The sequence below is a fragment of the Ictalurus furcatus genome, chromosome 24 (assembly GCF_023375685.1).
Source record: "Ictalurus furcatus strain D&B chromosome 24, Billie_1.0, whole genome shotgun sequence".
Taxonomy (NCBI): Eukaryota; Metazoa; Chordata; class Actinopteri; order Siluriformes; family Ictaluridae; genus Ictalurus; species Ictalurus furcatus.
In genome coordinates this window covers 16,758,275-16,783,857 of record NC_071278.1, presented here as the reverse complement: position 1 = coordinate 16,783,857, position 25,583 = coordinate 16,758,275, and the positions used below count along the sequence as shown (strand labels likewise).

Sequence of the window (25,583 nt, the reverse complement as noted above, 5' to 3'; positions counted from 1 at the left end):
GATTCATTCATTCTTTCTTTCTTTAATGCTCATTCATTTGGAGGATAAATGAATAAATGCGTAACTATGTAGACAATGTAATGCGCTTTTGGGCTAAATGTTAGACTATGGTGTTATTTAAAGAATAACATTTAAAACGTGCCGATCTATACTTCAGTCTGAAATGGGATATATGTGTTGATGTGGTATTCTATAACGGCAGCTCTGATAATGTATAACAGAAAAACATCCGTGTTGATATGATGAAGCTTTCTGTAAGGTGACATTTATTGAACGTTTAAGGGATGAGTCTCTAGTGTCCGTGCTTTGTAAAAGTCAGAGATAAAGCTGTTCGTTTAAGACATTTTTTTTTGCCTTATTAACTTCGAGAGAGAGAGAAAAAAAGAGGCTGGAGAGGGAATGACTGTTTATAACTCCTATGATGTAAGTGATAACAGGAACTAACTAGACTAGCAGATGTTCCACATCATTAAAAGTAACCATAAATGGATAAAAAAAAGTATGGCGTCATCGTTTAATCAATAAAAGAATGTAATGCTTTGCATATTGCTGTGGTATAAGAGAAAGAAATCCCTTATAGAAAAATAATCACCTAACAGCGACTCCAGTCCACACGCATCAAGCTGCATTACGCTACCCTATCACTGATTATTTTCCTATAACTACAAACCCTGTCGAGCTTTATTCCTTACATATATTATTCTTACACACGTTAGTTCATACTGCTAAGTTGTGCGTTTAATAAGACTGCATCCCTCTGAGGAATTGTGCTGTGGTGTGTGGTTTCCACAACAGTATGTGTACATGTGTCTGCACGCACATTTGTGTATGCCTATATATGTCTGCAGTCACTGGGGTAGCAGATGGAGGATGATGGAGACTAATCCCACTCCATCCCACGCCATTTGGAGTGTGTGTCTTGTGTACCGAAGGGCCGGGGAAGGCAGAGTGGTCTTAATGAGGTATCAGGAATGATAGCTTGTCCTTGACTCAACAAGGATGTATGGTAGCAGGGACACATTGTTTGTGGAAAGAAAATAAGCTGCATTGCATGGACAAGTGAGCTTATACTTAAAAGACCAGGAGACAGTTATACTGTATATACAGTGCCCTTCACTAATATCGGCACCCTTGGTAAATATGAGCAAAGAAGGCTGTGAAAAGTTGTCTTTATTGTTTAACATTTTTGATCTTTTGTTAAAAAAAAATGCACAAAAAATACTCTGCTCTCATGGATATCAAACAGTTGCAAACATAACACAGGTTTATAATATATATGTTAAATATAGGTGTGCAACAATTATTGGCACTCCTATGAATTCATATGAGAAAAATATATTTGAAGTATATTGAGCGTCACAAAATGGGACGTGGCTATAAGAAAAAAGCACAAGCATTGAAAATGCCCTTTTCCGCCATCAGGGCAATAATTAAGAAGTTCCAGTCAACTGGAAATGTTATGAATCAACCTGGAAGAGGACGTGTGTCTGTATCGTCTCAACGCACTGTGAAGAGGACGGTTCGAGTGGACAAAAAATCTCCAAGGATCACAGCTGGAGAATTGCAGATGTTAGTTGCGTCTTGGGCTCAGAAAGTCTCCGAAACTACAATCCGAAGTCACCTACATCACCGCAAGTTTTTTGGAAGGGTTTCAAGAAAAAACCTCTACTCTCATCCAAAAACAAACTCGAGCGTCTTCAGTTTGCCAGACACTACTGGAACTTCAAATGGGATCGGGTTCTATGGGCAGATGAAACCAAAATAGAGCTTTTTGGCAATAAAAACCAGAGGTGGTTTTGGCACACACAGAGAGGTAGCCGTATATCAGTGTAATTCAATAATATATAATAGTAATTCAGTGTGTGTGTGTGTGTGTGTGTGTGCGTGTGTGTACTTAGCACACAAATTCAAATGCAGGAGCCCAATTATCTCTCTTTGCGTGTGTGCAAGAGGGCAGGGAAGGTAATTATGGTAGTAAAGATACTCCTAGTCATCACGTGACAGCAGCCTGGTAAAAAGTCATCTGTGCCTGTGCTTCACAGAGAAAGCAAGCAGATGGGAATTCTGATTAAACCTGGGTTATGACGAAGCATTAGATTAAAGAATGGCAGCAATAAAAAGTCTTTTTCAGCTTCCGTAACAAAGGGCGTAATCCGAGACATAATGCACCACACGTTCCTATTTGCATATTTAAACATGTGTGATATTCAGGGTTAGATTCTTAGTTTAATGACGCATTTAGCTTCTAATAAATCAGTTCTGGCAGCTCCCGGGTGCTGCCGCAAGCACTGCAGTACTGCCACTTTGAAGTCCCTCCTTTTGAAGTGGATTTTAGAGTCTGAAATAAGCAGCAGTGAGCAGGAGGAGGAGGACGATCCAGAGAGACTTGTCTCCCTGTGGCAGGCGGATCGGAGAGCTGCTCAGGCTTGAGCAGCTAGACCTCATTTGGAGCCCTACTGGGAACACAGAGGCCACACTGGCTCTCGACTCCCTCACCTAGCCTGATTACAGCAAGTGTGCGTATTCAGCTACGTGCTGGGAAAGGATCGAAGGGACTGTGTAAATGTCACTGCTGTATTCCACAGAGTTTATATTGTACGTTTATATGAGTTTATACACTCACCATCCACTTCATTAGGAACGCCTGCACACCTGCACATTCATGTATCTAATCAGCCAGTCATGTGGCAGCAGCGTAATGCAAAAAGCATGCAGATACAGGTCAAGAGCTTCAGTTCATGTTCACAACAAACATCAGAATGAAGAAAAAGTGTGATCACTGTCACTTTATTTGTGGCATGGATATTGGTACCAGATGGGCTTGTTTGAGTATTTCAGAAACTGCTGATCTCCTAGGATTTTCACACACAACACAGAGTTTACACAGAATGGTGCAAAAAAAAAAAACCATTGAGTGAGTGACAGTTCTGTGAGTGAAAACGCTTTGTTGATCAGAGAGGTCAGAGGAAAATGGCCAGATTGATACGAGCTGCCAGGAAGGATATAGTAACTCATATAAGCAGTCTTTACAACCCTGGTGAGCAGAAAAGCATCTCAGCATGCACAAAACATTGTACCTTGAGGTGCATGGGCTACTAGAGCAGAAGACTAGAGCAGAAGATTAGGACAGTCTTCAACTGTCCAGTTTCAGTCAGTCGGTGTCCATGATAGCCTCAGATGCTTTTCTTGGCTGACACGAGTGGAACCTGATGTGACCTTCTGCTGTTGTAGCCCATCCACCTCAAGGTTTGATGTGTTGTGCATTCTGAAATGCTTTTCTGCTCACCACGGTTGTAAAGTGTGATTATATGCATTACTATAGACTTCCTGTCAGCTCATACTAGTCTGGTCGTTGTCCTCTACTCTGTCTCATCAGTAAGATGTTTCAGCCTGGAGATTCCTCCACACACATGATGTTTTTTGTTTTTGCACCATTCTGTGTAAACTCTAGAGAATGTTTGTGTGTGAAAATCCCAGGAGATCAGAAGTTTCAGAAATACTCAAACCAGCCCATCTGGCACCAACAACCATGCTGAAACCACGTTTACAGTCACAGAGATCACCCCCCCCCCCCCCCCCCCCCGCCCGATTCTAATGTTTGATTTGAGCATTAACTGAAGCTCTTATTCTGTATCTGCATGATTTTCTGCGTTGTGCTGCTGCTACATTATTGGCTTATTAGATAACTGCATGAATGTGCAGGTGTACAGGTGTTCCTATTAAAATGGACGGTGAGTGTATGTGTGACTTTGGTGCATTTGAAGCCGTCATTGTCATCGTAAAATTCATACAAACTTCTAAACATCGTGTCTTTTGCCCAGAGATCTCTTCTTGTTCCACATACCACAGTCACTTGTGTCACATGCAGTGTGTTCAGCTGGTTTTTTGTTTGTTTGTTTGTTTGTTTGTTTGTTTAGTTCACAACATTGCAATGAGTTTGCAACTGTTTGCATTTATTGTCTCACTGACTCATTAAATCACATGCTTGAGCACTCATAGATAGCTCTGTCTGGGATTGTTACTGTACAGGTTTTCTGGCTTGCACCTTACATGGCTGTAGAAACTTTACATAATTTGTACGTCATTACTAGTTTGATTGACACTGAGCAATCTTCTATTTTATTATAGTGTCAGATATGCTTCCAGATAGTGATGAGAGGCACAGGTCAACATTCTCATGTTCCCATGTTCCCTCTGTTATTACTTTCGTAGGTGATGGAAAACTGTTGTCAAGGGGTTGATGACTTTCTTTCTCCCTCTCTCTTTCTTTCCTCTACTCTCATCCCTTTGGCTGACAATGAGTGAGCACTCCATTTCCTCCACTATGTCTCCATAAGTCTCTTCTTTCCAGTCTGAATAGGAACCACAGAGAGTCTCAGTCATTTTTCGCTTCCACTGAGGGACTCTACACTTCGTTGCCCATGTCCCCTTGTCTCCGTGTCTCTGCAGACACCCTGTCAGTCGCCCTTTCCAGTCTGTGATGAACAATTACATTAGAGGACTAATGCGCTGAGAAATGACGGCAGCGTCCAATAAGCAGTACTGCTCGGCCCATTGGCAGTTGCCTGGCAACCTCACACAACGCAGCTTGTCTCTCTACAGCAAAGATTTGAAATGATGAATGTTCCGGAGTTTTGTTATCCTTGTATTTAGCATATCGGTATAACGTGGTGTACGGGACATGTTCATACATTTTCAGTGTTCAGGACTGTCTGATTGTTACATATTTAGAAAATAAATTCAGTAATTCTTGAAGAGTTCCCTGTATAGTTAGTGGTTCTTATCTTTCTAAAAAGGGATTTGCTTGGAACCCTTTCTTTGAAATAGTCAGCTGTAGGGCTCTACATGGAACCTTTAACCTAAAAGAACAACCGAAGAACCCTTGAGGGTTATAAATGTAACCTTTTTGCTTAGAGTGTAGAGGTGATGATACACTATATGGCCACACCCATATTTGCCCATTCCAAAACCATGGCCGTGAACACAAAATCGGTCCCCCCGTTTGCTGTTATAATAACCTCCACTCTTCTGGGAAGGATTTCCACTAGATTTTGAAAAACGGTCGTAGAGATTTATGCACACCCAGCTGCAAGAGCGATGCTGAAATCAGGTGCTGATGTCAAGTGAGAAGACCTGGTGCGCATTCCAATTCATTCCAATAGTGACGGGGTTGAGGTCAGGGCTCGGGGCAGACCACTCGAATTCTTCCACATTGACCTGGGCAAACCATGTCTTTATGGGAGCTCTGTGCACAGGGGCATTGTCATGATGAAACATGTTTAGGCCCCTTAGTTCCAGTAAAGGGGAACTGTAATGCTACAGCACACAAAGACACCATTTTGTGGCAACAGTTTGAAGAAGAACCACATATGCCTGTGATGGTCAGGTGTCCACATACTTTTGGCCATGCAGTGTATCCGTTAGTATTCCACACTGTTAGGAAAAGGGTTCCTGGCTTTCTAAAGGGGTTCTACTTGAAACAATGTCTGAAGAGGAGATTTTCTGTTGTAGGGTTATACATAGATCTTTTAAGCATTCCCTCTTTTTCGATGAACTGGATAACAGTAATACTGTATACCAGTAATCTGCACACTCCAAGAAGTCTCAAATTAGACCCAAGTGTTCCCCCATCAGATACGATTCCAAATACAACTCTTTTATAAGGAAAGGAAACGTATCCTATCGAAAGAACCTTTTAAACACCTTTTAAAGAGTGTGTCTATATTTTATGCGTATTATCTTGTTACTGATATGAGATGGGCAGTCTGTTTATTAAACACTGTAACTAAGTTTGTAAGGTATGACACAGTACTTTGCATATTTTCTTTAGTATATACATCAGTGTTCTCTGCTGAACAATGTGCGTCCTGCTGTCTAGAAGCATGTATTTTCTAATTTTTTGTGAAGTCCCATAAATGCTCACAGAATCAAAGTTGCCTTTTGTTAATCAGCTGATTGCTCGAGACCGTGAGCAATGGCACTGACTTTCAAACTCCTTTGTGCAGTCTATCAGTTTGTGAGTTTTATTGGTCCTTGTTTTGAACTGTTTAGACAAGGAGCAGATAAAAGGCTGGCTAGGATAAAAGGCTCTGTACATCATTCCAAACTGGAAAGAATCACTAGAGCTGAAGGGTGCCACTGTGTGTCTGCAACTAAGTGCATTTTTGAGGAGGCACTGCAACCATGGCATACTGAAAAGTTTTTAAAGTGGGACAGCAAAGGAGTTTGTTGGAGTCTGACTGCCTTTGGAGTGTGTGTACAGAGGAAAACCCAGTTACTCACTTCACGTACTTCCTTCACGACACAATGCAGCACTGACCTATTTTCCACTGCAGACCAGTCTGTTGTACGTAAATACATCAGCCAATCAATGTCTGACCAAGTCGTATTGTTTATCAGCTTTATTTTCTGGCATCCTGCAGTGCTAATTGGCTTATTATCATGGCCTTTTGGAGAGACCAGCAAGCGTTATCCCCCCCGGGGGAAATCACATGACCTGTTTCTATAGTGTTCCATGCTGGAACACTATAGAAACCATTAAACCATTGAATGTACCGTTAAGTCATTATACCATTGAATGTAAACGGTTAAGGGCCTACAAAGCGCTCATTCACCCATTCACACACACACACATGCACTCACACAGCCTTGAAAGGTGCTAGCTTGGCATCGGGAGCAACTTGGGGTTCAGTGTCTTGCCCAAGGATACATTAGTGGACATCCCACTCTACCACCTGATCCACAGCCGCCTATCGAGCATGTCCTCCCAGTCTCCTGTGACAGTGGTGTGGGAGGTGAGAGGTCTGAACACAGCGCTTAATTAACGAGTGCCATGTGTAGCCATGAATACCACAGACATTATAGGTATTAATTACTCCATCTTCATGCATACTTCAGTTTCATGAAAAGGAAAGGGAATAGAGTAGAGTTTTTAGTCTGGACAATTCATGGTAATCCTAAATGCTCCTATAATATTATTATTAAATGATTTGCTTTTCATGTTATGAAAGAGGCACAGCAGGACCGTGAGCTTGCTGCTTTGCCTGTGAAACCATGGACTCTTATGTGGTATGTGGTGTTATTACACTTGTGGTGGCAATTCTCACTGTATACCCTTCTCCATTCTGTATCTCTGCAGGCGGACCCTCAGGGGCGAGATATGGCTATCCGGCCCTTCCTGGAGCACTGTGAGAACACACATATGACCATTTGGCTTGGGATTGTCTATGCCTACAAAGGCCTCCTTATGGTAAGTGAAAGAAAATATGCATAAATATTTCTCTCCCATCTACTACCTTAGTATTTTAGGAACATTAGGAAGATAATAAATCAGGGCTTTTTGTTCTTGGTTCCAGGAACCTGTTTAGTTCTTGCTCTAGGAGTGTATCCACATCCACACACACAAATCTAAGAATAGAACAGAGGCTGAAATGTTATGCATGAAGGAGCAGCGAAAGATCCTTCTTCAAGTTTTCCCAGCCTAGTTAGACATCACCGGAGGAGGCTCCGTGCTGTTATTCTCTTAGGCTCGGACACCTGACCATCACACCCCTATATGCATGTTAAACATCCTATTCTAGAGTTTCTTCCCCCTTTTGCTGTTAGAATAACTTCTGCTCTACTGGGAAGGCTTTCCACTAGATTTTGGAACATGTGGGGATTTGTGCCCCCTCTCTGCCACAAGAGCATTAGTGAAGTCAGGAACTAATGCTGGGAAAGAAGACCTGCGGTACATTCAGAGATTCCACTTTATCTCAAAATTGATCGGTTGGGTTGAAGTCGGGGCTCTGTGCAGCCCACTCAGTTTCTTCCATTCCAACCTTAAACTAGGCAAATTATGTCCTTATAAACTGTCTGTCTTTTTTTTTTTTAAATGTAAAATCTAAATTAATCAGGAAAACCAAAAATAAAACTCTTATAAATGTAAACTGGTATGTTATACTTGAATAAATGATGAAAAGGTTTGTTTTCAGGCCACTATTACAATTAACCTTTGCGAGGCAAGGCAGTAGAAAGCAGCTCCGGAAAAAAGTAATACAACAAGTTGTCTAATTGGCCATAGCATTATATTCAAAGCAGTAATTGTTGCATTCTGGGATAAAAAGTAAATAAAAGCTGCTCTGTCTGTGTGATCTGTAGAAATAAATTACTGTTTTTAGTCTATTTACTCTAATTTTGTGTGTGTGTGTGTGAGAGAGAGTGAGAGAGAGAGAGAGAGACAGCGAGAGAGAACACCACTTAGTCTTTTCCCCATCATGTTTTGCTGCTGTGGAGTCATAACCGAGCCACACATCCTATCATCACTAACTGAATAGGAATGCTCTGCCATTGCCCTTCTCCCATTCCAACACACTCACAAGCACATACACGCACTCACCTGTCTATGATTTAAATCTTATGCACGGTGTTGAATCAGATGGCTCTGCTAAATGAACAGCTTCATTTAATTAAGTTTAAACATGTGTTTTAATTACAGATTTCTCAGGAAAGTTGGACAGGTGTTATTAAACCTGCCTTTAAAATTATTACATTAAGGAAGTCGGAATCAGTTCATCTGTATGATTCATAGTGCTGTCTGAAAGCCTCAGGCAGAAGCTTCTAATTAACTATACAACAGAGTTATAGCCAAGACCATCTCAGTCAAAACCATCAGGAGTATGGATAACGGGATCGAGATGACTTTCAGCTTGTACTTTGTAGCTACATTGGAGCTGAAGGGCCACGACAGAGGACTAGCTACACTAGCATTGTGGGGAAAAAAAGCAAGCTAAAGTTAGCTCGCACTGTCAAAAATGTAGTCAACTGGCTAGGTTGCAAATGTCAACCAATGAAAACGAATTTTAGATCGCTAAAATGTTAACTATTTAGGAAGAACAGTGATACTTTTCTGTTATTGTAAGCTGGCTAGCTAGTTAGCATTTGGCTACTTAGCCAGGGTATGAGTCTCTGTAGATAGCTGAAGTGGCATGCGTCATTCAGTAAAAAACTCTTTATGGTTCACAAATCCAAACAGTATTACAGATGAAGATGCCGACACTGCCACACTGATTTTGCTTTAGAAAAATTATAATGAAATATAGACAGCTCAGTGATGCAGTGGATAGCGTTGCCACCTCACAGCTCCAGGGTCCCTGGTTCGATCCTGAGCTCTAGATACTGTTTGTGCTGGGTTTATGTGCACATGTCCTTCAAATTCTTTGGCTTCCTTCTACTTTCCAAAGATATGCTGGATTGACAGCCCTAATTTGCTCCTAGGTGTGAATGAATGTGTGAGTGTGTTGTAGTGCCCTGTGACAGACTGATGTCCCATCCAGGGTCTATTCCTACCTTGTTCCCAGTATTCCTGGGATAGGCTCTGGATCCACCACAAACCTGAACAGGATAAAGCACTGAAGATGAATGAATGAATGAATGATTGAATGAAAATGAACTGTCATGAAAAGTTATTAAATATACCATAAAGTATTAAAATCATTCAATATGATTTTGATGTTGACTAAATCTCTCTCTCTCTCTCTCTCTCTCTCTCTCTCTCTCTCTCTCTCTCTCTCTCTCTATATATATATATATATATATATATATATATATATATATATAAACATTTGTTTTCCAAGAGAATATTAGGACTAAGACCAAATGGGCTTGAGACTGAGAAAAGACCAGTATGTGGTACACTGGTCCAGAGACCGGTGACTGGTCTTAGCCCTGACATAAAATTCATGCATACACAACAGAAAACAATATAAATTGAGGTGCATTTTTATTAGGTACTATACAGGTGGTACTCTGTAGCCAATAGACTGGGAACTTGGTGTATGTTGAATTGTCTTACTGTGCCTCAGAGCATGGCTGTAATACACAACATCACTCAGACACATGTTTAACATAATGTTCTCATTGGGGATTTGTCTGGAGGTGCATCAATGACGGGTTATCCTAGGTGAGTATTTAACTATGTATTTGTCAATCCTGTCAAAATAAACCGTTTACTGAACATAAAAACGAGTATCAGGAAGTAATCAAGTTATGTGTTAAGTGCTTCTTATTGCAAGTGTCTGTAGTGTCTTTTAGCAACAAGCATACTCAGTGCAATGCTGTATTTGTATCTAGAGTGATGTGTTTGTTAAATTGCTGCTAAGAGCCATGAGCAGCGCTTTTGATTTGATAAACTCTGGCACTTAACCTTAGCAGAAGCATCAAAGCAACATCTGATACAATCAAAGCAAGAACATTATCAAAAATGACTGCAGTGTTCAGATCTCATGTGGTTATGTAATCTCCCATTCTGCTCCTTATTGTTGTAGTTGTTCGGTTGTTTCCTGGCCTGGGAGACGAGGAACGTCAGTATCCCTGCTCTGAATGATAGCAAGTACATCGGGATGAGTGTGTACAACGTGGGAATCATGTGCATCATCGGTGCAGCTGTGTCCTTCCTGACGCGGGACCAGCCGAACGTGCAGTTCTGCATCGTAGCCCTGGTCATTATTTTCTGCAGCACTATCACACTCTGCTTGGTGTTTGTGCCAAAGGTGAGAAAATTAGCTGTTCCACCATGATAAGTTGGACACCAAGTCATTTACTAGAGTGGATGAAAAACATTGGATCCTTAAAAGCTACAATTTTCAGAACAACATTACAAGAGAAAGCACAGCCATTTATTTCCAGTGCACTAAAAGAAACATCTGGACCTGTAAACAGTGCTGTAAAAATCTCCAATGTTTTGGCTTAAAGCGGAATAAGACAGCTGTGTTGGAAAACACTGATTTCTAATGGTGGCTTTAATGTACTTTAACTAGCGTTCTCATCATGTACCGAAATGGAAGGCAAATCTCTTTCTTCCGTCTCTCCAGCTTATCACGATGAGGACAAACCCAGACGCGGCCACCCAGAACCGACGGCTGAAGTTCACCCAGAACCAGAAAAAGGAAGACTCGAAGACATCCACATCAGTGACCAGTGTTAACCAGACAAACACGTCCCGCCTGGACGGCCTGCAAGCGGACAACCACCGCCTCAGGATGCGGATCACAGAGGTAGGACATATGACCAAGAAACATTTCCACTGCTCCACCTTGCTAATGACCTTCTAGCATCCTAAAATTCAAAGACGTCAATGCTGAGTAATTGTATTATGGCCTATTTTTGTATTTAGTTGGATAAGGAGTTAGAGGAGGTGACCATGCAGCTTCAGGACACGCCAGAGAAGACCCCCTATATCAAACAGAACCACTACCAGGACGTCAACAACATCCTGAGCATACGCAACTTCACAGATGGCAAAGGTGGGAGGAGCTTATCTAATGTTTCTCATTACAAACAAATGCAACTTATTGCAGCCAGGGGCCCACCATGCTTAGAAATAAAGGTACCCAACTGTACTTTTCCTTTTCACTAGGGTGCTACCATGAAGGAGGCATGTTTTATAACTTTAGTATGTATATTTTACCTGGATATCATATGTACTAAAAGTACAAAACGATTACCTGTGATGGTACCACCCCAGCAACAAGGAAAAAGTACAGATTGATACCTTAAAATCTGAGAGCTTTACTTTAAAAAAAAAATAAATAAATAAAAATACTACAGACTCCTCCAGAATAGGTTTTAATTATTCAGATATTTAGCTCCTTATTCCAATGTGCACAATAATATTTTACCTATTTATTGGAGCCGTACAGTTTTTATTTTATACAACAGAACACATCAGGTCTACATCGATGTTAATTATAGTTTTCTTGTTTTTGAGTTATTGAGGATTGGATTAAAGGATTCAATTCATAAGTATACGAATTAAATAAATATAATAACTTACATAGTGGTGTGTTGTGATGTCCAGGACACAATGGCTATGCTTCATGCACCCCTGGGGGTCCCTGGTCCCCACTTTGAGAAGCAATGAACTCAAAGCATCGCAGCACGAACATCCCGGCTGCATGGTAGAGCAAGCAACACAATGAACAATTTCTCTACCTGCTTATGTTGCTTCTGGCAAACCGGTCCCTGATCTAATTAGAAATGTGTATGCATTTGAACGAACAATGCTAACGAACGAAGGTTTTCTTCACTTTCATACAGATGAAGTCATAAGAAAAATACACTAATCCCTGACGGAGGACTGAAAGACTTAACCTGAGATACTTTTATCTAACACCGGCCCTAAACTCAACCTCTGTATCTGTAATATGACTTGTCATGCAGATTGCTAAGAAAGTGTGAGACCGTGACATTATTCATCTGTCCATCACAGGCATTTCGATCAGATGTAACTGGCATCATGATTTATTCATTTTGATTCAGCAAGTTTATCGATTGTTTCTCATTTCAATACGTTTATATTATTTTATTTTTAATATGATCAGCTCCATTCCAAATAAGGTTTCTCCCCTTAGACATAATCCGAGTTGAAATATTGTAATATTATATGGCTTAAATGAATAATGAGACATTTTAGGTGTAATACAATTACGAATATGATTAAAAAAAATATATATTGTTCTGTCCTTCCTTTAATTTCTATAGATGGCGAGAAAACCGTTTTGAAGAATCATCTGGAGCAGAAACCACAAGCACTGAGGGGATCCATGGATCCTTCTAGAATAAGCAGAGGCCCGCTAGAGGACATAAACTCACCAGAACAGTCAGTGCTTTAAGTGCTTCATTCACATAATAAGTGCATTTCTACGTGTTTAAAGAGAAATGAAACAATATGATGCTGAAATTAACCCAGCGATAGAAGGAACGAGAACAAGAGGGCGAGCAAGAGCGGTACAGAGAGAAGAGAGAAATAGGTTGCGTAACCTGTGATTTACAACAAGCGATGGAGGCAGTGAGGCCTGAAAATAGACAGAAGAGCAGGAGAGGAATACTCAGCTATTCCCAGTGCCCGTGAATGCCTGATCATACGGGGGAGGGAGCTCACACTGTGCTCACCTTTTCATCAGCAGATTCACACACACACACACACACACACACACACACACAGTTACACTTTCAGACTGTTCTCCAGGGTCCATATGCAGAACGAGAATTTCTATACACTGCTCCGCAACACGTAATTGCTCTATTTTAACTCGGGTTTTTCCCGTCTGGTCACATTTACTGGATCAAAGCAGAGATGCATTTATCTGATACAGTGTTCGGTCTGTGTGGGTTTCCTTTGGGTTCTCCAGTTTCTTCCTAACTCCCAAAAATATGGTGGTAGGTGGATTGGCTATGCTAAATTGCCACTAGATATAAATGAGTGCGTGAACACATGTGCATTATGCCCTGTGATAGACTGACTTCCCATCCAGGTTGCACGGCTCTGGGTTTGCCGTGACCCTGACCAGGATAAAGTGGATACTCGAGATTAATATCTGGGGTGATGCGTGTACAAAATGCTTAATCGATACTGGATCGGATTTAATATATTCTTAATTCACCGATGTATATTATGCCATTGTCTAAATGCATGTCACTATTCAGAGTCAGTTCAGTTATTGTGAGGATGTTGTTCTCATGTTCCCAGTCCTCAAACCACAAAAGTATACCTAGCATTTAAGACACCTTTACTATCGAGCAGGATTCACATTTGTTCTCTTCAGAAACATTTCTTGCTAGCCATGTGCAACCCAAAAGCACTTATCAGACAGGTAATTATACGAGTAAGTACTTACTTAAGAATTTACTGCCAAAGGGTTTATGGTCATGGCTGTGCTTGACTATGCATGACAGCGTAACAGCCATAGTGATAGCTTGGAACAAAAAAGAAATTGACAGCAGAGGACACGTTCCTCTGAGCAGCGTTAATGTATAAAAACACAAAGTACAAAGAGAATTCGACGGCAGAATATTAAATTCTCAAATGAACAAACTGTGATAAAAGATAACATTACTTTTTAGAAAATGTGCACAGTCACAAAGCATCAGAAATCCTTAATCATTTATTCACATTCAGTAATCGCTTTATCCTGCTCAGGGTTTGTGGAAGATCCGGGAACAATGGGTGTGAGGCCGAAATAAATCCTGGATGGGACACCATACGAGCGCACAATCACACCCACGGCAATTTAGGCACATACTGGAATGTTTTTGGGAGATGGGAAGAGACAGAGAACGTGAAATCCAGTCAAACACGCAAACATGCAAAATACATACAGACAGTAAGCTGAGTTTTTGGGAATCAGTGACCATGAAGCTACGAAGTGCCGATGCTAAACACCGCACCACTGTGCTGCCCAGTCTTAAACAACAATGTCTCATACAACTGTTCAAATGGGCAGTGTTTACAAGCCGTACCTCTGTGGTGACTGACAGGAGATTCAAAAGAGTCAACATCCCCCTCAAGAAAGCAGAACGTGGGAGAATGAGCAGGGGAAGCACAGACAAGCAGACAAATACAATGTGTATCAATAATAAATCTTCAGAAAATAAAGTCTCAGGTATAAAGAATGTTACTGCAACTGCACAGAAGAGCCATATTAAACATGAGAACTGCTAAAACAGATTTGCAAGCGACGTACAAGGAGAAAAGCTTGGCCTATATTTTATATATATACACACACACAGATTATACATACATACATACATACATACATATATATAATATATATACACACACACACACACACACACACACACAGTCATGTGAAACTATAAGTACACCCCATGGAAATTTCCGGATTTTTTGACATATTTGAACAAAACCAGAAGGGAAAATGTGCTTTTTTTCCATTATTTGTTCAACAGACATATCAATATATATGAGAATTCTTTTGTGGAAAAATTAAGTACATCCTTGGCCTCAGAAGCTAGTATTGCCCGCTGTAGCAGAAATAACTTCTTGTAGGCGTTTTGCATAATTGTCCACCAGTCTCTGACATCGGCGTTCTGGAATTTTTTTTACCTCTCTTCCATGTAATATTCTTTCAGTTGCAAGATGTTTGAGGGTTTTCTTGCATGTACTGCCCAATTTCAAATCCCCCCCAAAATATTTAAATGGGATTCAAATCCGGTCTTTGACTAGGCCGTTCCATAACCCTCTATTTCTTCTTTTTGAGCCGTTCCTTGGTGGATTTGATAGTGTGCTTAGGATCATTATCCTGTTGGAACTCTCAGACAGATGGCCTCATATTATCTTCAAGATCTCTTTGATATGATGCAGAATTCATAGATGAATCAATGAATGCAAGCTGTCCAGTCCCTGAGGCAGCAAAACAACCCCAAACCGTAACATTTCCACCTCCGTGCTTCACAGTTGTTATGAGGTGCTTTTCCTGAAAAGCTGTCTTTGGTCTACACCAAATGTGTCTGCGGTTACTGTGGCCAAACAGCTCTATCTTTGATTCATCTGTCCCGAGCACATTATTCCAAAAGGCCTGGTCTTTGCCTATATGCTCATTGGCAAACTGTAGTCTTGCAGTAGTCTTTTCCTGGCACGCCTCCCATGCGGGTCCAATTTTTGCAGTCTCTTTCTGATTGTAGAAGCGTGTACTTTGACCCAAAAGTTGCAAGACTTATTAGCAGATCCTGTGATGAAATTTTGGGGTTCTTGGAGACTTCTTTTTTTGCATCAGAAAATGACTACAATTTGTCAGTTTTATGTGTCATTTGATAGAGTGTATCAACTTCATTAATAGGCACTGTTTCAAAGAGGATCAAATGTTTGCTTGTCCAACTATGTAAAATAAAGCCAACAATTTCTATGGGGTGTATTTATTTTTTCACATGACTTTCACATGAGCAAGAAAGAGAGAGAGAGAGAGCGAGAGACATACATTTCCCTACAGATTATATAAGTATGCATGCAAAAGAAGGCACATCATCATTCACAGCCATCACAGCCAGGCCCATTCTATTAAAACAGCACCTTAATTTAATCATAAATCTAACAGACATGTCAGAAAGCGGTGTTTCGGTGTTAATTTATGTAACTGGCATTTTGATTATGTAATTACCGTGACAGCACGTTCCTCTCTAGGGTTATAGGGTGAGAACTGATACTGTGTGCAGATATGAAATGTACTTTATGTCAGGGGATGTGAGGAGAAGGAGTGCAGTGGATTAGGGGGCTGTGCAGGAGAAGGCTGTTTCTCTATACTCACAATGTGTGTAATGGCTTTCTGAAGATCGCAGATACATATTTTACACCTGGAACTTATCTGTTCTTTACAAACTGGCATTTGTCGTTCCAGTACAGCCTTGAGCTCACATTTATGTGAATAACTTATGGTGTTACCTATGATCCAGTATAAAAAATAAAATCAGAGTAGAAAAAAAACACTGACACAAGTTATGTCAGAAAATAAGTAAGTACAGGACAAAATGAACGTCCATAGGAGGATACCACAGTTCTGGATTTATAGTTGCTCAGTAGTTCCTGTTTGGTCTTTCTACATTGGTAATTTAAGCATAAGTTAAATATGATTAATAAGTTTACATAAAGGAGCAACATAGGAGCAAAATTAACCCTGCTCTTTGGGGGAAGGGATGGCGTACTCTATCTCCTGCCAATCAGAGATACTAGCCCATGGTGACCATCTGCAAGCTCATGTGTGTGGATGAGGGCAAATAGGGCTATCCTCCGAGTTTGCAGCATGATTAGCAGTTCGAAAAAATTTTTGTGGATGGCTTTATGTGTCTTATGTGTCTTAGAGGAAGCATGTGTTAGCCTTCACCCTCCAGCTGCTGCATGATAGTGGAGAGATGACTGCTGGATGGGAATTGGCATGTGATGAAATTGGGGAGAAAATGGGGGGCAAAATGCATGCCGTCTAAGTCAGAGTGTTTGTCTAAAGTGCATTTTTTTCTGAGATGCATTACTTGATCTATTTGATTATAAATTTCACCAGTGAAATCTGTGTGCTCTGTCCACAGCATACAGCGCAGGCTGTCTTTGCAGCTGCCCATCTTGCACCATGCATACTTACCCTCCATAGGAGGGGTGGACGCCAGCTGCAGTCCTAACAGCAGCCCGGCCTCAAGTCCCCGCCACAGACACATGCCCCCCTCCTACAGGGTCATGGTCTCTGGCCTGTGAGTCCTACCACAGCTCTGCGCTCTGAGGAACAGATCTCCGTTTGAAATCCAACAGACTGAGCCACATCAGCAATGAACGGAAGTGTGCGAGTGACCTGGGTGGGGGGGGGGTCCTCCTCGTACACACATCCACTGCCCTCCACCCATCTACGTCTACGTCAGAACAAAACTGATCCTTCAGGCTGTGAGGGGGGTTTGGGGGGGGGAGGGATGGGTGGGAAGGGGTGGGGGGGGCATCATGTCATCCGGTCAACCTCACACATCCACAGTGCCCACCAAGATCTGCATTTCACCTTCTACTCTTTCCCCGTATCGGTCTCCATCTCCCAGACAACTACAGATGCAACAGGGGATGCCAGCTGAGCTAGCCTTATCAACTTTCATAGGTGTTTTCTCAAATCTCCCTGTTTTTGGACCCTTTGTCAACTCATTAGACTTTAGTAGCTCCCAACAGTGGCCATCCAGAAGCACCCTGTTCAGCACTCGAACAAACACCATGGTACACACGAGAGCAAGCTGTCATCATGCCAGGAAAAAATGATTTGGGGTAAGGCTGGGCACTCCTGAAAACGGCCTCTGAAGATCTTAGACAACAGTTTGGTGCAGCTTTCCTGACACTGATTAGGTGTACACATGGTGTAAAAAAAAAAAAAAAAAAAAAAAAAAAAGGGTTAGCTTGTTGCTCGTACAACTGGCTCACAGGGAAAGCGAGCCAGTTGCAGTTTCTGCTAACCTTAACAAGCAAACATCACAGCACACCAGTGGCCAGGGCTTTTGCCATAAAAAGTTCCTCTGTTGATTGATCATAATGGTAGATTTGGAGCAAATATCTAAAATGACACCAACCTGAACTGGCTATCTGGTCAATAAACTGATCACTAAGGGCAGTTAGAGGCAGGGACACTGTTGTCAAGCAAGTGAGGCCTCATGATATCCTTAGACCAGACAAGTAGCTCTCTGGAAAACCCTGTACGAGTGTTAACACTCATATGGAAGTGCAGGAGGAACAAATACAGAAGTTGGCGAGATCCGTAAGAGCCCGAGGTCCAGTCTTCCATTTTATCAAAGTGTGTGGGCCTATAGTCAAAAACAAATAGTTGATAGATCATTCCTCTGTGGGTTAAGCAGTGCCCCATAAATGGACTTTGGCACACAAATAGTCATCTCTTGATGTGATCCATTAATGGCGCCAAACAGAATTGACATCAGAGATGTAGACAGTATTAAGTGAATAAAGTGTCTTTATGGAATGCTCTTTAGTCGACGCGAAGTGATGTACACATCGTAATGGAGAAATAAAGCAGTTCGATTCGCTGCACAATAATGGCTGGATCAAATAAGTGAATTGGTCACGTCGGTGTAACCTCATTGCAGAGTTTTTCTCCTGATCACAGCAAGTCAAACATCTTCACCAACCTTGTTGTAGCTTGAGCCAAAACAGGACCTGGATGGAGTTGCACATCATTCACGCACATCGAGGACTCTATCACAAGCCTGAGGCGCAGGAGGAAGTTCTGCTGCCGTCCCCAAGTGGCACTGGGAAACACATTACCTGGCACTTAGCAACAGTGAACATACCTCATAGTTGCTATAGAAATGTAACTGTGTGCTGTGAACTTTGCACAAATGTCTCACAGATATAGAGTGTCTAGCTGTTGTCATATTTTTTTGTAAACCTATATCAAGACAACAAAAGAATTGTATTCGAAATGCAAAATATTGGAATAAGCTACGTATCACCATTCTCGAGAACAATTTCCTTTCTGCAGATATTTCACCGTCGGTGTCTTGGATTCCGTTCTTTTTTTCGTTTGTTGTTTTTTTTTTTTTTTTTTTTTGCGTTTGTTGAATGCCGTGCCTGTGATCTTGTACTTGGAGCCAGATGGACACTATAGTGCTGATCGGTCAGATTCATATAACTAACTATTTGATAACGTAACACATCCTGACTGACTTTCATAGGTTTGGTTTGTTGGTGTGCTAGAGTCCAAACTAAACTGTTAGCAGGTTTTGTTTTCCAATTTATTTTTCAGTGGACATTAACATCTTCAAAGGACCACATGCTAATGGTTGAGGCTGTTAATGAGCGTCAATAGAGCAAATCATAGTAAGAAAGACCGTTAAACATAAAGCAAAAACCCCATAATGCCACAGCACCTACGCCTCTGACACTCTCCAAGATGCTCTTCAGTCTTTCAGTTTCCTTTTCATATTTGTGAAAGTACTGCACAGATCACTGTTTAGATGAATTTCTAAATGTTGGTTTTTTTTTCCCAAGGAGTTACAAAATGAGTTTTAAAAAAAAAAAAAAAAAAAAAAAAAAAAAAAACACGAAACAACCCTGTGATGATATACAGCAGTCGAATCATTGAGTTTATCACACTGCTGTATTGTTATTTTACAGTCACATAAATCTAAACCATGCACGCAGTTTGGTTCCTGGAATTTACTCAGTTTATCACAGCAGGAGTTGTAAGGAACATGATTAACACTAACATGTTAACATTATTGAGACTAAATGTCTAAAAAGGGCAATTTTGCTCAAACAACAAAGCCTGTTCGACAATTTGTGGATCCTTAAGTATGTTTAATCGCTGAATTTTAGTAAAGCCGTATGTCGTGTTGTCATGTGTTCTTACTTCGGTGAAAGTGGTTGTAAAAGGGCTCCCTAATGTGCACCCGATAAACGTTTGAGTTCCCCCCCCCCCCCTGAAGTGAACCTCTGGAGCGCAGGAGAATTGACGATAAAAACCAATCCTCTAAACTATTCCTATTCCCGTGCTCCAGTGATTCAAAATGTTTAGCTTTTCTCATTAGCGTTTCTCTGTACTTGAATACGAGTTGGGGGTGGGGGGTGCATTTAAGTATAAAATAACCCATATCACAGATGACCTTATTGTTTTGAATTATTCATGGTTATTATTGATTGAAGCAAATCTAATTAGCAGTCGTTGCACATTTAGACATACTTTGCATTTAACAGATGGACCCGATCAGTTTGCTTATTAATACTGTTACAATACTTCTGTTTATTCCATTTATTTATATTACTCCACAGGGAGGATCATAATACGCGCATCTGTAACAAAAGAAAATTCAAAAGGTGGTAATGATTAATTTCCGTTCATTACCAAACGCTGTAATTATATTATAATAAATGTTTAGAAATGATTTTCGAATTTACATTTTTGTAGGTTCCACACACGGTATCCTATGCATATATTGTAGAATTTATTTTCCAAATTCCTACAAATGCACATTTATGAACGTGGCAATAATTAGCTCCAGGCTGTCTACACGGATAATACTGAAGTCATATCAGACTGAAAGGTGTGCATGGAGGCAGATGGAAATCCTAAGAAATAAAACTACCGCACAGGAATATAGACAGTTTCTCTGAAACCAATATGGAAATAAGCTCTGAGCTGACCACAAATTATTTAAATGGAAACCACAAACTTTGATTTGTCTGTCAGCGTCCTTCATAGTAATGCTGCGAACTGTGAATTTAAACACGTACTCCTGTTTGTTCTCTGGGGAAATCAGTACGAGACCAAACCACCGGGTTATTTCTGAATTTTCTTTTGAAGTGTTATGTAATATTAATGGGATTCATCAGGCGTGTCTGTGTGCGCATGTGTGTGTGTGTATGTGTATGTGTGTGTTTTGATCGAACACAGTTTACTCGATACAGAGGTTCAAAAAGAAGCAGCACTGAAATCTGAATTGCGGAGTGTCTTCTTGTTACAGGCAATAAACTCTGGAACCAAGTTGGTCTTGGTCAGAACTCTTGGGTCACTTTGTCACGTTACTCACAAATCGTTTAACACTGGACGACAGTCACTGGGGCAAAAAGATCGTCAGCCTGGACTATCGAAGGCTTTCTGGGAGGTGAATAGTGTGTGTTGACCATGGCAGCGGGTAACAATAAGAGCGCCTCCTCATTACCCCAAAAAGCACGAAGGACTATTTCTAATGTATATAATGTATACAACACATTTTTTTTTTCTGTAGAGGTATTAATCTATGATAGTGAGGGGACATTACAAACGACGAAAAAATACTAATAATAATTTACAGAACGTCAACGGTGAGTGTGTATGTCTGTTTGCCACTCTGTGAAAATGTGCCGTCTCCAAGTTTACATATCGCTATAAGAAACTATTTATTCTGTGCTGAAAGACTTCTCTCTCTCTCTCTCTCTTTTTTTTTTTTTTTTTGTTGTTGCTTTTAGTTCACGGAACATCGGTGCCCATCACGATCAAAAACGATTCACAACTCTGACTTTTTTGTTTTCTTTTTTATATGCGGTAAATTTTGCCAGTGTACACTTCTGTGCTCCACAACTGTCCTGAGCAGTGTGTTTGTACTAGCACATACACACACCAGAGCTCTTGAAGAATCAAAGTGGATGTGCTCATTTCATATTCTTGTACCCTTAAACTGCATGGAAATCATAACATTTTTAATAAATTATTGCAAAAAAAAAAAATGTTTTTTTTTTTTTTTTATTAATAAAATAATCAGAAAAACAATACAAGGCTGTTTTCCTTACTTGAAAGTCCTGCTAAAGTCTACCGATGATCATAAAATCGATAACAATCGAATATTTGATATTGTTATTGTATTAGATTACATTTGAATATTATTATATTATAAATAGCAGTAAATTATGCAATAATCACGTGGGTTTGGATTTTATATAATATACTATCTTTTAATAACAGTTATAATATTTCTCTAATCACTACTATAATTATCAAATAATATCTCAATTGTATTTTTTCTATAATAATAATAATAATAATAATAATGAGAAGAAGAATATATAATATTTGATTATATTACCATTAATATAGTAACAAAATATATCATCATATTATTGTTAATATTTTTATTGCGCGCACGCACACACACACACACACGGTGAAATGAGCTGAATCAGTACAGAGCCTCTGTACACTGTGGGTGGTAAATAATTGACAGAGCGAGGGCCCCATGGCTAACAGGATGGATGGAGAACAAGTGCAGAGTTTTCTTGTCAGAGACGCTCTGTCTGCTCCATCAAGCTGTCAAATATTTAGCATCTAAGCACTAGACTGAGGGTTCAGAGGCCGGAAGTCTTGGTACACACATCAGTTCCTGAGCTACACCGGAGGCCGGGCTTGTTCTAGATCACAGGAGCGCACACACACACACACACACACACACACACACACACACACACACACACACACACACACACACACACACACACACACACACACACACACACACACAGGTTTTACCTTCCTAAACAAGTTCTAGTCAGAACCCTCTAACTGGGGAACCCTGGGCTTCCCTGTGAGACAAGTTGGAACAAAAAAAATACCTTAAGGGTTTGATATTTAACTCTTATTCAAAAAGTGTGTAAAGAAACTTGAGGTAGGAAGAGGTTCAATCACACAATGAGTTGCCAGATAATTAGGTATATCTATCTAGCCTATATTAAACAGGCACCTCAGTGTATATGGAAAAACTAGACACACAGTGTTGCCTTTTTCAGGTTGTGCTAGATTTTACAGATCAGCGAAAGTAAGAAAAATGTGCCAACAGTGGATGTTGCGATATTAAAAGTGCATGAATCTGTTATAAAGTTTGCATTTCCCTTCGTGAATGTGATATAAACTGTCTCCATCTTTGCATTTTTCATTTTGAACATTTTTTTGCACCCTGAAACTATGGGGGTTTCAAACATTTGCACTCAACCGTTTAAGTAAAAGGCATCACACCTTCTCTTCCCTTGAGAAACTTTCAACAGGAAGTAAGCTGCTCCTGAGCGATAGAAAAGCGTTCACCAACGTTCGCTCATCCACAGATCGCGAGGTCAAATCCCGGCCATACCACAGCTATCTGCGCCTGGGGTCAAGTCAGCAGTTTTGGTAGTGCTCTCCGGGTGGGAGGAACGGCCTTACTGTCTCTCCCCGTCAATCACGGCCACACTAGCCGATCGTGGGCATCTGTGAGATCATTCCTGCAAGCGTGATTACGCTGGTCTGTGACACCGCATGAGCAGCACTTTGGAAAGATTCAGAGGTTGGCTTCATGCGTCTCGGAGGAAGCACTTGCTTGCTCCACCCTCACGCAGTACGTTAGAGTTAGCTAGTGAATGGGTGGGAACTGGCAAGATTAAACTGGGGAGAAAATGGGGGGAAATCCCACCAAAAAAACAAACAAAAAAAAACAAAACAGGAAGTAATTAGGCGTGTAATGATCAGACAATTTGGATTGATGCATCGATATAAAAGGCAACAATTACAAAGGCACAATCATAATCGATTACTATTGATTAGAATTGATTATTCTCGGAAAAGGACAGAATTGGTAATAATTAAAAAGAATTTATATTTTAAACTGGCATGTAAATAGCCTGGCAAGTTGATATGCTCATAATTCTGATACTTTAAATAGTCCGTCTGTACATCATCATCATCATCGTTTGCGAATTACCGGAAAGCCTGCTCCAGATTCTGTACAAAGGTGGTCAAATCTACTAAATCAAGTTGTACTTAAACTGCATCATATCGCAGCAGATGCAGTGGAATAATAAAATACTGAATTGCTGCGTTCGAGAATCTAAATCCGAACATTTCACGTGTCCTGAGATTTACACCCATAGAAGCAACATGACGAAATTAAGCAATCACGACTGAGAGCGGTGTTGTCCTGAGCGTGACTTCAGAGCACTTTTCTCAATGGACTAGAGATTGGATTCTTGAAACAAACCCAGACACAAACACATCAAACGTACTCAACTCTGTGCCAATGGGTAATATGTAAAAAGCAGATGAGCTGGGAAAAACAGGCTGCTTCCGGTTTGGACATGAAACAATCGGTACTTTTAGTTTCGTTAGAAAAGGATTATTTATTACAACACAAACTTCAGAGGAGGTTTCAGATAAATAGCACAACAGTCCTTTTGTTTTGTTTTTTTAAATAGTCTAATAGTACGAATATCCGATCTTCTGTATTGATTAAGACATTTCTTAAGAGCCGTCCACACGTTTCGGCATCGGTTCTGATGGACACCCTACCGTGGACTGAAGTGTGTGTGTGTGTAGATGGTGAAGGGTCTGAGGGGACCACTGGCTGAGAGACTGCTACAGAGTCAGTGTGTTGATGTTGAAGATTTTGACAGTGTGGTCAGCTCCAGCACTGGCTAACTGGACAGAGGTGCTTTGGTGGTTCTCGTTCAAGCCTTCACTCCGATCCTGCTGACAGACTCGGGGCCTCCAGCGCAGCCTCTTCACCACCAGTGTGTGACTTTGACTGCAGACACGAGGGCAGTCAAGGAAAACTGCGGCCGAGGGGAAGACACATTTAAAAAAACAACAACAAAAAAAAAAACATACTTTTACTCCATCTCTTTCTTCCTGCTGCCTGGATCAGCCTTCCCATTTTTCCTCACTTCAAACCCGTCTCTTTAGGTCGGTGGACTTCCTCTGCCTCCGCTATTCTGCTTGCATACATGTTTAAACATGTTTACGCACTGACACAATCCATTTTAAATCCATTTTCATTTTCCATCGTACATGTTTCGAAATGTCACTCAAGCAAGAGAAACTCATTAACCTCAGGTGCAGCCGGTTATCGCCAAACTGGAGTGGAGTTGAAAGACCAGCGTTTAAGAGACAATTCACAGCCGGGGGACAAGTGAGAAAACACAGTGCGCTGTAGAACACACGGCATGACCGCTGGAGCTTCAGACTATGGAGCTTTCCCAGCTATTATTCTGTCTGCCAAGTCGGAATCAAAGTGAAATTGATTTGGTCTGATTCGGTTTCACACTATCCAAGCATTAGTTTACAGGAAAACATTTCTAAAAACAAAATCCTAGCAGGCAAAGAGGAAAAAAAAAAACAAAACGGAACCACATAAATCCTAGCGTATATCGGTGGACAAGAGGTCTGGTATAAATGACCTCATCTGTGTGCCAAGCAACGGTAAGACATCCGCGAGGCAAAAGTCATGTGTGAGCGTTCTTTATAATAAACAGCTGCTCCATTTTTAATAACCGAGGCTCATGAATATAAAGGTCAAAGTTCACCTAGGTAAAGTTGGCGTGAAGTGAAAGTAGGCGCTGACAGAAGCAGACGAGCGTCTTTTACATCCCACGTCCTTTTCCGTTCAGTGAAGCGGCAGAAAATTCTATTCTTTAGGTCTCTTCTGTATCGCTGTAGCAAGGGGTCAGAAATCATCGATGCTACGGCAAACTTTAGCATGTTGGCACCTCTGCGCAACAAAGTTTAATCAGACCAGAAAACAAACCTTTTCTGGGGGTCATTTTGTTGAGCAAACCAGACAAAAACCTCTCCGACGTCTTGAAACAAAACTTTAAATAAATCTTTTGCAAGTGTGAGTAGAAACAACGGAACGTAGCCAGTGCTAAATAAAGACAAAAATAAATAAATAAATAAATAACAATATAAACAATTTAGAAGCATTTTTATGCTCTTCAGCCCAAATATCCAAAACACTTCTGAATTCCATGGAATTTAAATTTGTGCCAAAAGTACTGGATGTACCTT

At 40.8% G+C, this 25,583-nt stretch overlaps 2 protein-coding genes across 2 annotated transcripts in view; one reads left to right on the top strand and one right to left on the bottom strand.

Moving 5' to 3' along the window:
* Nucleotides 1-17,201, top strand: part of gabbr2 (gamma-aminobutyric acid (GABA) B receptor, 2) — a 202,534-nt gene extending 185,333 nt beyond the window's left edge. The window contains exons 14-19 of the mRNA XM_053613058.1: nucleotides 7,139-7,249; nucleotides 10,305-10,529; nucleotides 10,851-11,033; nucleotides 11,153-11,282; nucleotides 12,520-12,637; nucleotides 16,855-17,201. Of these exons, the coding sequence (XP_053469033.1) occupies nucleotides 7,139-7,249; nucleotides 10,305-10,529; nucleotides 10,851-11,033; nucleotides 11,153-11,282; nucleotides 12,520-12,637; nucleotides 16,855-17,017 (930 nt within the window). The 3' untranslated portion in view covers nucleotides 17,018-17,201. The remainder of the gene's footprint in view (nucleotides 1-7,138; nucleotides 7,250-10,304; nucleotides 10,530-10,850; nucleotides 11,034-11,152; nucleotides 11,283-12,519; nucleotides 12,638-16,854) is intronic.
* Nucleotides 17,202-22,619: 5,418 nt separating this feature from the next.
* Nucleotides 22,620-25,583, bottom strand: part of elp2 (elongator acetyltransferase complex subunit 2) — a 33,697-nt gene continuing 30,733 nt past the window's right edge. Inside the window, exon 22 of the mRNA XM_053613059.1 lies at nucleotides 22,620-24,324. Coding sequence (XP_053469034.1) covers nucleotides 24,156-24,324 — 169 coding nt within the window. The 3' untranslated portion in view covers nucleotides 22,620-24,155. The remainder of the gene's footprint in view (nucleotides 24,325-25,583) is intronic.